General features: G+C 40.2%; 2 protein-coding genes across 5 annotated transcripts in view; one reads left to right on the top strand and one right to left on the bottom strand.

Annotated features, from left to right (window-relative positions):
* The window catches only part of RGSL1 (regulator of G protein signaling like 1), a 158,876-nt gene that overhangs the window by 17,013 nt on the left and 128,536 nt on the right, over window positions 1-13,327 (top strand). The window lies entirely within an intron of this gene.
* Window positions 3,905-4,741, bottom strand: LOC125155189 (transmembrane epididymal protein 1-like). The gene has a single exon (XM_047840177.1). The coding sequence runs from the start codon at window positions 4,724-4,726 to the stop codon at window positions 3,905-3,907; it is 822 nt and encodes a 273-aa protein (XP_047696133.1). The 5' UTR covers window positions 4,727-4,741.

Raw genomic sequence — 13,327 nt, 5'->3', positions numbered from 1 at the left:
TTCAGTGACCATTCTTGTATATGCTCTTTGTATAGATGTGTGAGTATTTCTAGAATAGATACTGTGTCAGAGCTATAGACAACAAGAATCTACTCTGGCTAGTTTAAGAGAAGGAATTTGTTTAAATAGATAAGTTAGTTCACAGAATCATTAGGATGGCTGGAGAAAAAGACTTCAGGTTTAAGTGTGAAGGGCCAATGCTCAGAATTGCACTGTCAAAATGGGCTTAGGGCTGCTTTTGACACTGACCCCAGAACTACAGGGCAGACCAGTGTGTTGACAAACACACATTGACACTAGTCTCCTACAGAATAGCAACCCTGTGCACAGCCAGTTTCCTTACATTGCTCACTTGTGAGGTGAAGTCTTAAGTGGGTGCGTCTAATTGGTCACATGCCTGTACCCTAGCTAGCTACAAGGGAGACCAGGAATTAAAAATAAAGATCTACCAGGAAGGCAAGCCTGATAAAGTGGAAATTGTTCAAATGTTGGGAAGCTCTTTTCATGAGTGTAAAGATGGTGTTAGACTCATATGACACATGTCTACTGCAGACGGCATAAAGTGGAGCTGTCTGTTGAAGGATATGTACACTTTAAATTCTGGCACCCTCTGCCAAACTGACTTCAAAGAAACGTAGACCAATTCACATTGCCACCTGCAGTGTATGATAATTCCCTACATCTTTTTTCCTACATGGTCTCCAGCAACGGATAGTATTATTTCTTTAATACTTTTGACAATTTTTGACAATCTGATATTAAATAAAGATCCTACTTTTTAAAAATCTGCTTTTTCTCAAAATTGGTTAACCAATTTTTAAAACATTTTTAAAAAATTTATTACCCATTTGTTCTTCTGAGACATAGTCATTTATATCTTCTGCCTGTTTTTTTTTTAATATTATGTTGCTTTTTTGTTTGCTAATGTTTGAACATCTCTGTATATTCTGAGCATCAGATTATTTTTCTCTGTTCCATTTGTTGAAAATATCCTTCACAGTATCTCTTTTATCTCTTTTGCTTATGTCTTTTAGTTATGGTAAATTTAAATAAAATGGGTAATCTTTTCAGTTTTTTTTCTCAGAAAAATGTTCATGTCTTTTAATATAAAATATCCTCCTTTAATCCCTTCAAAACATTTTTCTAGGCTTACTTGCTCATGTTTATTTTCTTCAGTCTATCTATTATTGTGTGTGTGTGTGTGTGTGTGTGTGTGTGTGTGTGTGTATGTGTGTGTGTGTTGTATGAGATAGAAACTAGGCTATTGTTATTTGTTTGTTTTGATTTTCCAAGTGCAAAGCCAGATATTCCTCACATTTTTTGAAGAGCCCATTCTTAACATGTATTTAATTTTTCCACTATGTATTTCTGTTTCTGGAGACTTTGTCACATTACACAATGTTGATTTAAGGCTCTATGATGATACTTGCTTTCTCCTACACCACAGTTTTAATGACTGAATTCTTATAATGTATTATGAAAGCTGGTAAAGCAATTTATTCCTCATTTTTTTTCTTCTAGGAAAAAAAAAGACCTAGGGTTTTCTCTATGTTTCTTTCCCAGATATATTTTAGAATAAGTTTACTGAATTCAATTAAAATAACATGGAGAATTTTTTGATTAGAAGTATATTTAATTTAAGTAGGTTTCTGGGGTGCCTCGGTGGCTCAGCCAGTTAAATGTCTGACTCTTGGTTTTGGCTCAGGTCGTGATCTCACAGTTTGCAGGATTGAACTGTGTGAGGCTCCACACTGATAGCAAGGAGCCTACTTGGGATTCTCTCTCCTTCTCTCTCTCTGCCCCTCCCCCACTTGTGCGCACGCTCTCTCTCTCTCTCTCTCTCTCTCTCTCAATCAATCAATAAATAAACTTAAATAAAAATCAATTAATACATAAATACATACATACATACATAAAAACATTTCTGTAAATGCAAGTATGTTGCCTGGAAGGTATGTTTTATGATGTATTATGTTAGGAGAAATTCATTTATTATTAGAGATTTCCTTAGCAGTTTAGAAATGGGGCACAAATAACTTGTTAAGACCAATGTGTTGTTTTCTGTATTTCTTCATCATTTACCATGATTATATTAAAATGGCAATAAAAAAATTGGGAGCCCCAAAGAAAACTAATGGGAAAGCACTCAGGAACTAAGTGTAACAGGAGAAACAAGAAGGATTAGAAATACTCAAAGAAACATGTTGTTCCTGGCTGTGCTCTGGCCTGTATCTAGAAATATAAGCCCCAGCCAGAAGTGCAAGGGCCTATCAGCCTCTTCATACCCCAAGGAGCCAAGGGGGTAGAGACAAACATACTCTTTAGGAGGAGGGGCATGGGTAATTGCACTGTTCTACTCATGCACAGTGGGTATCCTCACTGCCAACTTTCTGCCCATTCCTTGTCTGGATCAGTCAACCCCTCCTCTGCAGAGAAGTCAGTGGAGCCCAGGCTACAGAAGCAGGCACTTGACTTTCAGACCTGCCAGCTTAGGTTTCTGTCCTGACTCTGGCCAGCCATGAGTCTTTGGGCAAATTAGCCCAGCAGAGTCTTAGTTGTAGAAACTTCTGGAAAGCCAACAGGGGGTACCTTATGCAGATAAACTAAGCAATAACATACAGAGAAACTTTTTCAAATAGGTCAGTGGAGGTTTTATTTTACACACAGAGCAGGAAGTGAGTGGACACACTGCTTAGATGATTTAGACTTTAGACTGTAGATGCCTTCCTGAGAGTTCACAGAGCAGTCAAACATTATATTTAGGAGACACAGGAAAAGGAGGCTCTGGAAGAAAATGAAACTTCCTTAAGTATCAACCACATAGAGGACAATGTTATATCCTGGAATATGCAAAGCAAATTAGGTAACTAGGATATGACAAATTCTCCATTCTTAAGGAGACTACCTTTCAGTGAGGCAAAACTTCCTCATGAGAAATAGGACAGAGCTGAATGTATCAGCAGTGTGGGCAAAATCACAAAGCACAATTAGATGAGTTGCTGAAGAGTTACAGGTCAAAGGAACATAACAAATGTTTCTGGAGAAGGAATTCTTGGTGGTAGCAGTGCAAGGAGATTTAATGCTGGGTAAAAAAATAACTCTGTGTACTAAATATGTGACCGGCACTGGCATTTTCTAAATTGTACACCTTATTATATGGCAAAGGCACAAGAGTAGTACATAATAAATTAGGATCTAGTAGATTGCTGGTGGGACTGGTGGTAGTTAAACAAGTAGCTTATAAGCTTGCTTTGCCTGGATTAGAAGTCAGGAATAAGACATGTGGTGGCATTTAATGAAAATTTGGCTTATGGAAATTTGAAAAATTGTGATATGAAATTACTGATTTTCACTTTATGTGCAAAATTTGAAATGATATGAATCTACCCAAATTCAAAAATATATATGAGGTTCTTACCACTTCAACGAGGTGGGATAAGTGAATTGTACTGCATCTGTTTCCACATGGTGTTGTCACTTAAGCTGGAAAACAGAAACACCCAATATTGCAGTTTTGATTTATGAGAAGTTTTTATTCCTTGAGTAAAATCCTAGAGAAGTAGCTGGTGGCGGCATGACTGCTAGACTCTGCTCTCCTCCCTTTGAAGGCCTCCCTTCTATCACATCCTCTGCCCCCCATGGCTTTTACACTTTCCTACTCCCCTGGTGCTCTCTCTACCACCCCACCAATCCCATCAGCATCTCTTTCTCAGGTTCCTCTCTCCTCATCTCCTCAGCAACTAGAAGATCAAGGGCAGGAGATGTACCAGCAGATGGAGACCAACTGCTCTCCTTCATGGCCATTACCTTCACTGGGGACCGAAAAGGGTACATTGCACATGTCTGAGAGAACACACAAGGGAAAAGATGAGTGGACAATGTGCCAGGTATTCTAGGCCCTGTCTCAGGGAGAGCTCTTTGAAAGGAGAGGAGCCTGGTCATCTTTCTCTGACTGTTCCACTTCCCGCAGCAATTTGTAGAGGGGTCCTGTAGTGCCCTTGTGATGTGGAGCTTCTTTGGATTCCATCAGCTTCAAGCTGGGATGGTAACAATGATGCCAAAAGGAAGAGATTCCATAGATTCCCAGCAGACACAAAGCATTGATCATCACATGCCAACAGAAGAAGGTGGTGATAAACATGATGTCACTGATGTCATCATCCTGCCATGGGTAGCCAGTGACTGGTCTGTACAGAATAAAGCCCCCCTGTATCAGCCAGGAGCCCATCGTCAGAAACAGAAAAGTCTCAATCAGCAAGAGGTGAAATGTGTCAGGAGTCCAGAGCTCTATGGTCAACACCAGCATCAACAGGAACACCACCACGATGAGCAGATAATGAATCTGAAGCTCTATCCTGGTTGAGTCCTGGACGTGTGACATCAACAGCAGCAGGAGCACATAGAAGGTCAGGACCAGGGTACCTTTCTCTAGGACCACACACCTCTGAGGTAGCAAGTTCTTGCTCATGACATCTACACAGCCATTGAGGGTGAAGAGGATGAACATCGTGAGGTGCTGCCACTCTTTGGGGTACATAAATCTTGGTGGGTACTTCTTGTTCATCAACACCATCCCATCATCAAGACAGAAGACTACATAAATTGTTAAGATGGAACCAGTCACTATCTTCAGCAAACCTCCGTAGGATATTATCCACAGCCTGGCCCATATTCCATTATGCCTGGGAGGGCATGAAGGACAGAGGAGAGAGTCATTGACTATCATGGCCTTAAAGACCACTGTGGCCTGATACAGTCCATAGGAGAAAAGATACAGCCCTGGGTATATATGCCCTATAAATTTTCCCATGAAATTATAGGTCTGTCTTCCTAAGGAGTGAGGACAAAACTCAGGACCTCACTGCTCTCCTCTCTATTGAGGGCCCTTCAAGTTGTAGGCTACATATACAAAGCTAACTTCTACCTCTTTTTATCATCTCTCTCTGCCCACTGCTCCCAGAGAGAATTCAAAGTTCTGGACAAGAGCCTACACTTTTGGTAATGAGTCTCATTGTTCCATTCCATTCTAGTACACTGGGAGCAAACTGACTTCTGCCAAAAAAAGGAAGGTGAATATTTCCTAGTATGTACCTGTGAGAATGTGCACTCTCCTGAGCTCTGTGTTTGGGCCTTTGAGATGCTCTGGTCACACTGTCCCTCTCTCCCATGACCTGCTTTCTTCTGCTTCTGTCCAGTGCTTAGAGAAGCAGTAGAGTGGTGCATGAACTGTAGATTATCCAGAAACAGCCTTGGTTACTCACAAATATTTGTGTATTTTTTAAGAACGCTTACTCACATCTTTGACCGTATATTGAAAGAAAATATATTCTCCCTGAAAATAAAAATTTGTAAACATTTGGGGATGTGCTCACATACACGCATACTAAGTACCTACCTGGCCACTTCATTTCTCTGTAACAGATTTGGGGACCCACCAAGAAAGCCCCTCATTTGCCCCCAAATCTCTCTCTACTGGATAGTAGATAAACTTGAAAAACCACTTTTTGAGATGAATTTGGGAATGTTAAGGTGTACTTTGTTGTTAAAATGCAAATATTTTCAGACATAGATTCAGTGAGCTATTTATATTTAATGTGAATAAGTTCATCAACTTTATTTTTTAATTACATTTGCTATATGCCTAATACTTATAAGTAGGAAAAGTCTATCGGCAGTGGTAGATAGCCAGCTGCATCTGAGGTAATACATCCTGGGCAAGTGTCTTCATATAGAGGGATGGTAAAGAGCAAGGTACAGGGAACATGAGTCAGGCCCTTGGGCACACAGTGGTTCTGGATTTATTGCAAGAGGTACAGGGAATAAAGTTACTCTGACAATGATATAGGTGTGTGGAAGAGGAGGAAGGTCATCACTTGAGATAAAGAATGCAGACATCACAATCTTCTGCATAATCAGAGTACAAGCAATACTGTGGGGCAGAAAGGCAGCACCTATATGCTGATAGCACCCCCAGTGGGGAGGAGGACTTACACCCAAGTCACAGCACTGACTCTGAGCCCTGACCAGTATCTCTTTCCTACACCCACTTAAGATCAGAAAACAAAAAAACAAAACAAACAAAAACAAAAACAAAAAGACAAAAACAAAAAAAACAAACCCAGTCTGTCCATGCCCTTGAGGATGAAGGCCATTTCTTGACAGTGGGAGAGTGAGGATTTGAGTATAAAAGTGCTGTACGAGAGAGAGCTGAAGATTACAGAGGGATTTGCCTTCCTTATTCCATTTTAATTTCAACTTTCCTTTCTTACACAAGTGTGGCATACATTGGCCAGCAAATCACTATATTCATATCCTTTTCTTCCTTTGCATACTGATAAACTACATTTCCTACCCTGCTTTGCAATTGAGTTCTAGCCAATCAGGGTATAAATGGAAATGATACAGATTACTTCCTGGTCTCACTCATTAAATTCTCCCTTACATACTCTTCCATGTTATTTTCCTTTCTCTGGCTTTAGACAAAATATCACAGCTTACTATATGTTGTTGAGAATAGAAGAACTCTAGGTTAGAAGGAACAGGTTTCCTGGACTACTCCTTCTAGGAAACATATACTTTTGTTCAGGAACACTCATTTTGGACTATAAATAAACAAGGAATAAGCTATTTTTCTTGAGCTATGGAAATTTTCACATGTGTTTGCTATTGTGGCTAGAATACCCAAGCTAATGCAAAACTAACACATAGACTTCATAGAAAAAATTTAGAAAAATTCATAAGCAAAATGAGAGAAAAATAAGTGCCTGTAGTTCCAAACTTGATGATAACCACTGCAAAACCCCAGCTTTATGAAAGCAGGGCTGTGAAGTGGAAAAAAAAAATGACGAAACTGAGAAACCAGGATTCCAGTCCCGATGTCCACCTAATGAGTAGAACTTTGGCTTCTCTATTAATGAAAGGAAAGAACTGTGGCATCTGTATTCTTTAAGTTGAGAGAGAGAGAGAGAGAGAGAGAGAGAGAGAGTATGGAGGGGGAGGAGGTGGGAGGGAAACACTTGGGGGGTTTGTATAGGGAATGATTTTGTCACCCCACAATTTTTCCTTTTTAGCTAGTGGTCAAAACACCCAGAAAACTTCAAAGAGCTGGAATGGTCAAGGAGAGGAAGTATAAAGGGAAGCAAGAGTATGACATTGTGATACAGCGGACTAGGGAGGAGAAATCTCTGGTACTCTCTGTGGTTCTTGTCTTGACCTGGGGAATTGTTGAGCTGCTCTGAGGGGAATTGGCTCTCAGTACAGCAAAGCCCATTTCTCCACTGAGTATTTACCATCATCAAAGAGCTGGTGTGTTTTTTTGAGTAGCTCAATTCTACCTAGAATGGACTGCAGGTGTCAGAAAAGACTGGGGTCACTAGTAGTGTTATCTCCAGTACCTCAGTGCTGTGGGTCTAATAGACATAGTAGATGTTGAGGGAAAAGCAGATACCACTTATCTCCTGACCACCACATTTTTTTTTATTTGATGTGGAAAAGTAAATTGGGCTATTTTTATTTTTTAAATATGAAATTTATTGTCAAATTGGTTTCCATACAACACCCAGTGCTCATCCCAACAGGTGCCCTCGTCAATACCCATCACCCACCCTCCCCTCCCTCCCACCCCCCATCAACCCTCAGTTTGTTCTCAGTTTTTAAGAGTCTCTTATGTTTTGGCTCCCTCCCTCTCTAACCTCTTTTTTTTTTTTCCTTCCCCTCCCCCATGGTCTTCTGTTAAGTTTCTCAGGATCCACATAAGAGTGAAAACTTATGGTATCTGTCTTTCTCTGTATGACTTATTTCACTTAGCATAACACTCTCTAGTTCCATCCACGTTACTACAAAAGGCCATATTTCATTCTTTCTCATTGCCAATGTTTATAGCAGCACTTTCAACAATAGCCAAATTATGGAAAGAGCCTAAATGTCCATCAACTGACCACCACATTTATCTTCAGCTTTGGCCATTCCTGGCAGCTGTGAGGCAGTGATCAGAGGAAATGAGAAAATAACAGTACTGACCCAAGAGCAATGCGAGGTTGAAAGTGGCACGTATGGGGACAAAGCAGCCCCACTTCAGGTTCCGTCAGGTCGCCACCTTGACCAGGCACCAGCACTACGTGTTGTTCATTAAAACATGAACATCCTGATTTCAGACTCTGAAGATGGGAATCACCTATCCCAAACCAGGTGGTACACTGCCCACGAGTAGCTGAGAAGGAAGCCAAAGTTGGTGAATAATTAGCAGAACTGTCAGACAGCTCCAGAGTCTGTGGACAGTGAGTACCTGGACAGCTGTTTCATGAGGGGAACTTTGCTTGATCACAGGAGCCCATGGAGGTCCTTCATGTCCTGGCTGTTCCACACTGAGACTCCCCCAGACCTGACCTCCTCCCACCACCCCCATTCTCAAGGGGCCTCAGGCACAGCCACTGCCACTTGTCTGGTACAAAATGCCAGAGTGAGCAAGAATGTCCTCAGGAAGTGAGTGAACACGAATTTACTAAATGTTGTGAGATAATCTTGTTCTCACAAAGCTTCCAATATAATTAAATGTGTAGTACACACAGATACACACGTACATAGAAAATATACAAATATACATTACAGAATTGTGTAGAATTAGTAAATGTCATGCTGAGTGGTGTGAAGAGGGCATTTCAGATTTCAATGACAGGAGTTGTTCATGAGGGAGGTTCAAGTTTAATCAGAATTATCCTTAGATATGTCCTAGAAAACTGCTAGTAACTCAGGGAAGGTTTTAGTGCCATGCTTTCAAAAGCCTTTATACCAACTTTTAAGGAATCCTTCATTTCTTATCATTGCAGGGCAGATATGACTAAGAAACCAGGATATATGTGTTCTAGAATGGCAGGGTCAGTCAAGTGCTTGCACCATCAGTCTTTAATGCTAAGTCAAGGGCACTTATGGGAGAAGGAGTAGGACTGGGATGGGATGGGAAAAGAGGTGAGGCTGAGAACTTTGACCTCCCCAGTTCCTTAGGATCTGACTTTCTGATGGAGGAAACCTCTCTTCCTACCTGAGAGAAAAAGGCTTCCTCTGCATGACCACTTTTGAATGACTGTACCAGGGAGAGTCCTGTTCAAGGGGATGCCAGTCTCTGTAGGACCCACTCACATCACTCTTAATGCATCCATGTCCGTAACAAGACTAGCTCTCAACAGAGCCCAGACATGTATGTACAGGACCTAGTCTGAAGTGGTGGAAGAGGAAACCAATACACCAAAAGAATTACAAGGCCCCACAAATCAGTTTTGGCAAGAGTGTGGGGAGCATGGATATTTGACCACGTGAAGTAAAATTGGATTGCTGATTGAGACACAGTTATCAATATGAGTTTACTTTCCTGCCGTTCTAGGTTTAATATGCAGCTTAAGCACTGGGAATGATGTAAAAAGTCAACTAGGTTGGCCAATTGAAACCTGGACTTCATGGTGGCTTACAGTCAGTGAAGTTGACATACTGGAATTTCCCTGGCAGACTCTAAAGAAACACTGCCAAATGGAACTTTCTTCAAAGATGGGAATTTTCTATAATCTGTGCTGTCCGATATGATAACTTCTAGCCAGCTATGGCTATTGAGAACTTGAAATGTGGCCAGTGCAACTAGGGAACTGAATTTTTAGTTTTAGTGATTTAAATTTAGCCACATGTGGATAGTAGCCATTGTATTGAATGATGCAGTTCTAATATAGGGAGTCTGAAGGCTCAGGGAAATGGCAAGGACACTTCATTTTTTATCTAAATTCACTCTGGCTGCATCCCACAGGTTTTGATATATGGAGTGGTCTCATCACCACTTACTTTTCAATAATTTTTACATGTCTTTTTATTTTCTACTTAACCCGAAAGTTATCTAGGAAAACATCTTTTAATTTGCCACAGCCTTTTTAAATTATCCTTTTTATGTTGATGTTATTTTTGCTTTTTACAAATATGTTGTTCTTCATAAATATTCCATGAGAAGTATTTGAATATTCTACATTCCTATTAATTTTTATGTGTTATTTATGTGGTTTTTATGAGGACTACTGACACGGGTGTATTATGGTTTTTTTTTGTTTTTTTTTTACTATGACTCTGGATTTGTTCATTCTCTTTTTACTTCTTTTTAAAATTCTCTTTATTTTTTTCAGTTTTTATTTTATGCACATAGCTGCCCAATATTAATATGTTAAATTCACAATTGTCATATCCTTTTGGTGAAGTGAATATAAGAGAAGAAAACAAGGGTGTCTGGGTGGTCAGTCAGTTAAGCATCTGACTTTGGCTCAGGTCATGATCTCACAATTTGTGAGTTCAAGCCCCACATTGGGCTGTCTGCTGTCAGCACAAAGCCTGATTCAGATCCTCTGTCTCCCTCTCTCTCTGCCCCTCCCCTGCTCTCCCTCTCTCTCCAAAAGATAAATAAACACTACCAAAAAAAAAAAAAAGATAAAACTCTAAAAAAAAACAATCATATTTTTCCCTTTTAATTATTATGGTTCTCATCTTTAGTTTTCTTTTGTTTGATATTAGCTTTTTAATATCTTATTTTCTTTTATTATTTTTATAGTATACTTACATGCGTATGTTTTCAATCCTCTGCTGTCTGTTGTGTAAGTATGTCTTGCATTTACCTTAACTTTGTATTTTAACCTGTTCTGAAAATCTGTGTTACTTTGACAGGGCAATTTAAGATACTTACTCTTATTGTGATCATTGATATATTTGGACTTCTTTTTAACCTTTTATTTTATGGTTCTGTGTTCCTTTTTTGGTCCTGACCCCAGTTCCTCCTTTGAAAATATTTCCATAGGAATGAGTAACTTATGTTTCCCAAAATTAAGATTTCCACTGAAATAAATATATGTCTCTTGGAACTGAAGGTTATGGGACTTGAGACTGGTGACACATTACTGTGTTTCTATGCTCTCCACATTTATACCCCTTCAGCCCCAGGTTTGTAAAACTTTACAAATAGTCCTGTGGAATCTTGGAAATTTGACATATGCCATCTGGCATGTCACATAAGTCAAAATTGTCCGTGGGTTCTCATAGCACCAGTGGTTGATGTGAAAACCTCTATTCTTTCATTCCTCATAAGTGAATTTTACACTTATGTGTAAAATTCACTTCTTAAATCCCCCAATTTAAGAAAAATGAAGGTCGCACCTCACCGGTACCTCATTCAAAGCCACACCATCAAGTGCACCAGTTATTGGTTATAATCTTTCTTGCCTGCTAAGATTAGAACATTCTGAGAGATCCTAAGAAACAATAGAGTGAGGCGGTTAATAGTACAGACTTTATTGAAAAAAAAAATTAAAAAAAAAAAAAAGGGGCGCCTGGGTGGCGCAGTCGGTTAAGCGTCCGACTTCAGCCAGGTCACGATCTCGCGGTCCGTGAGTTCGAGCCCCGCATCAGGCTCTGGGCTGATGGCTCAGAGCCTGGAGCCTGTTTCCGATTCTGTGTCTCCCTCTCTCTCTGCCCCTCCCCCGTTCATGCTCTGTCTCTCTCTGTCCCAAAAATAAATAAACGTTGAAAAAAAAAATTAAAAAAAAATAGTACAGACTTTAGGATTACTCTGCCATGGTTGGAATCTCTTATTCCATGGTTGGAATTTCATTTATTCCTCATAAGTATAATATAGGGTCAATAATAATATCTCCTCATGGGGTTACTGTGAGGTTTAGAAAAGACAATCCATGTAAAAACACTAGGCACAATCCTTGATATGCAGTAAGAACTCAGAAAATGGTAGCTGATATTGTAAGCAATCATCTTAGTCCACACCCAGGACTCTAGACTAGACTATTTCCATACAAATTGCTGTTTCCTTATGGTCCTCCCCCTTCCCTGAAGGAGAGCCTTGGAGCTCCTTGAGGACTCATGAAGAGACATAATCTACTTCTCTTGGTATTCTTAGTATCCCCAAAGCTGACTGAAGTTGTCAGTCAGTGAACAGAGCAGTTGGGGTTTAAGCAGGTGCTACAGGCGTTGGCCTCATACTGGCAACCTCTGTCCTATGTTTACATTTTGTCTGCAGTTGCTGCATTAAGAAGACCTTAATGAAATATTCAGTCCTAGATCTTTTCATGTCCCAAATTAACTTTAATGAGCAAACAGGGAAAGATCAAGAGGGCTGCGACTAGGACTTAGGGGAAACTTTGAAGCAGAAGCCAGGATGGGGTAGATGCCCTCTGGAGATGGGCCAGCGTTTGCTTTTGACGACAGTGAACCTTCAGATCTTGTTCATTTGAGCTGCAAACAAGGGGCTCTGAGAATTCAGTATACCTGAGATTTCATTTTTTGCAATGCCTCTGTGTTCCTCATTCAACAAACATGTGTTGAATACCTACTGTGAGCATGAATCGTGCTCAAATGCTTTTATTATATGCTTTGGGTAATATCAAGGTGGGTAAGACACCGCCACTGCCCTCAAGAACTTTATGTTCTAGTAGAGGAAATAAGATGCACACAAATGGCCACATTGTGTGTTGGAGGGAAGGGGGTGGGGACTGTGACATGTAATAAAAGAGGTACAAATTTCCATCAGATTGAGGAAGGAACAATTGCTTCCACCTTGAAGGGAACCAAGACTGTTATATGCAGGAAGTTAGATTGAAGCTACCCTTTAAGCATGGTGGGATCTGGACAGGTAGGGGTGAGCAGTGGTCTTTCAGGTAGAGCACATAGTGAGAACTGGCAGGGAAGACCAGGGAACTTTTTGGTAATAGAAAGTTGTACTTACTCTGTTTCTTTTATATATATATATATATATATATATATATATATATATATATATATAGTTGAATGATGGTAGTTTAGTGTCCCTTATGCTTATTTCTATTTCTCTCCTTAGTCCAGTCCCTAAGATGGTGAGAAGCATATACCCAGGAATTTCTACTGGGCATCCCTACTGGAATTTCTACTTTGTTTGGGGGAAAAAAAAAAAAAAAAAGGAGCTGCAGGTCAATACTGATGTTTAAATAAGGAGTTTAGGATTGCCACAGACAGTCCTCAGCAGAGGCAGTTTCCTCCTATCAGAAAAGGGCCCTATCCTGGATAGAATCAATCCTGGACTGATTATCCCTACTGTTCCTGTCCTTGTTACAAACTCCTGGATGGCATGGTCCTCTTTTCTGAGTGTCCATCACAGCTATACCACCTAACACCTCTTCTTTCAAGGACAGTTCCTTCACTGCTTCCCCAGGCTTCTGGTTGAAAGTCTGGTTGAAGACTTTCCCAGAAAGGAGCTTAAGAATCCATCAGATGATCTGTTCTTACTAGATTTGGGCTTCTGGACTTGTCTCAAGAGTAGTGGACT

The sequence above is a fragment of the Prionailurus viverrinus genome, chromosome F1, assembly GCF_022837055.1.
Source record: "Prionailurus viverrinus isolate Anna chromosome F1, UM_Priviv_1.0, whole genome shotgun sequence".
Classification (NCBI taxonomy): domain Eukaryota; kingdom Metazoa; phylum Chordata; class Mammalia; order Carnivora; family Felidae; genus Prionailurus; species Prionailurus viverrinus.
This window is presented reverse-complemented; position numbering and strand designations above follow the sequence as displayed.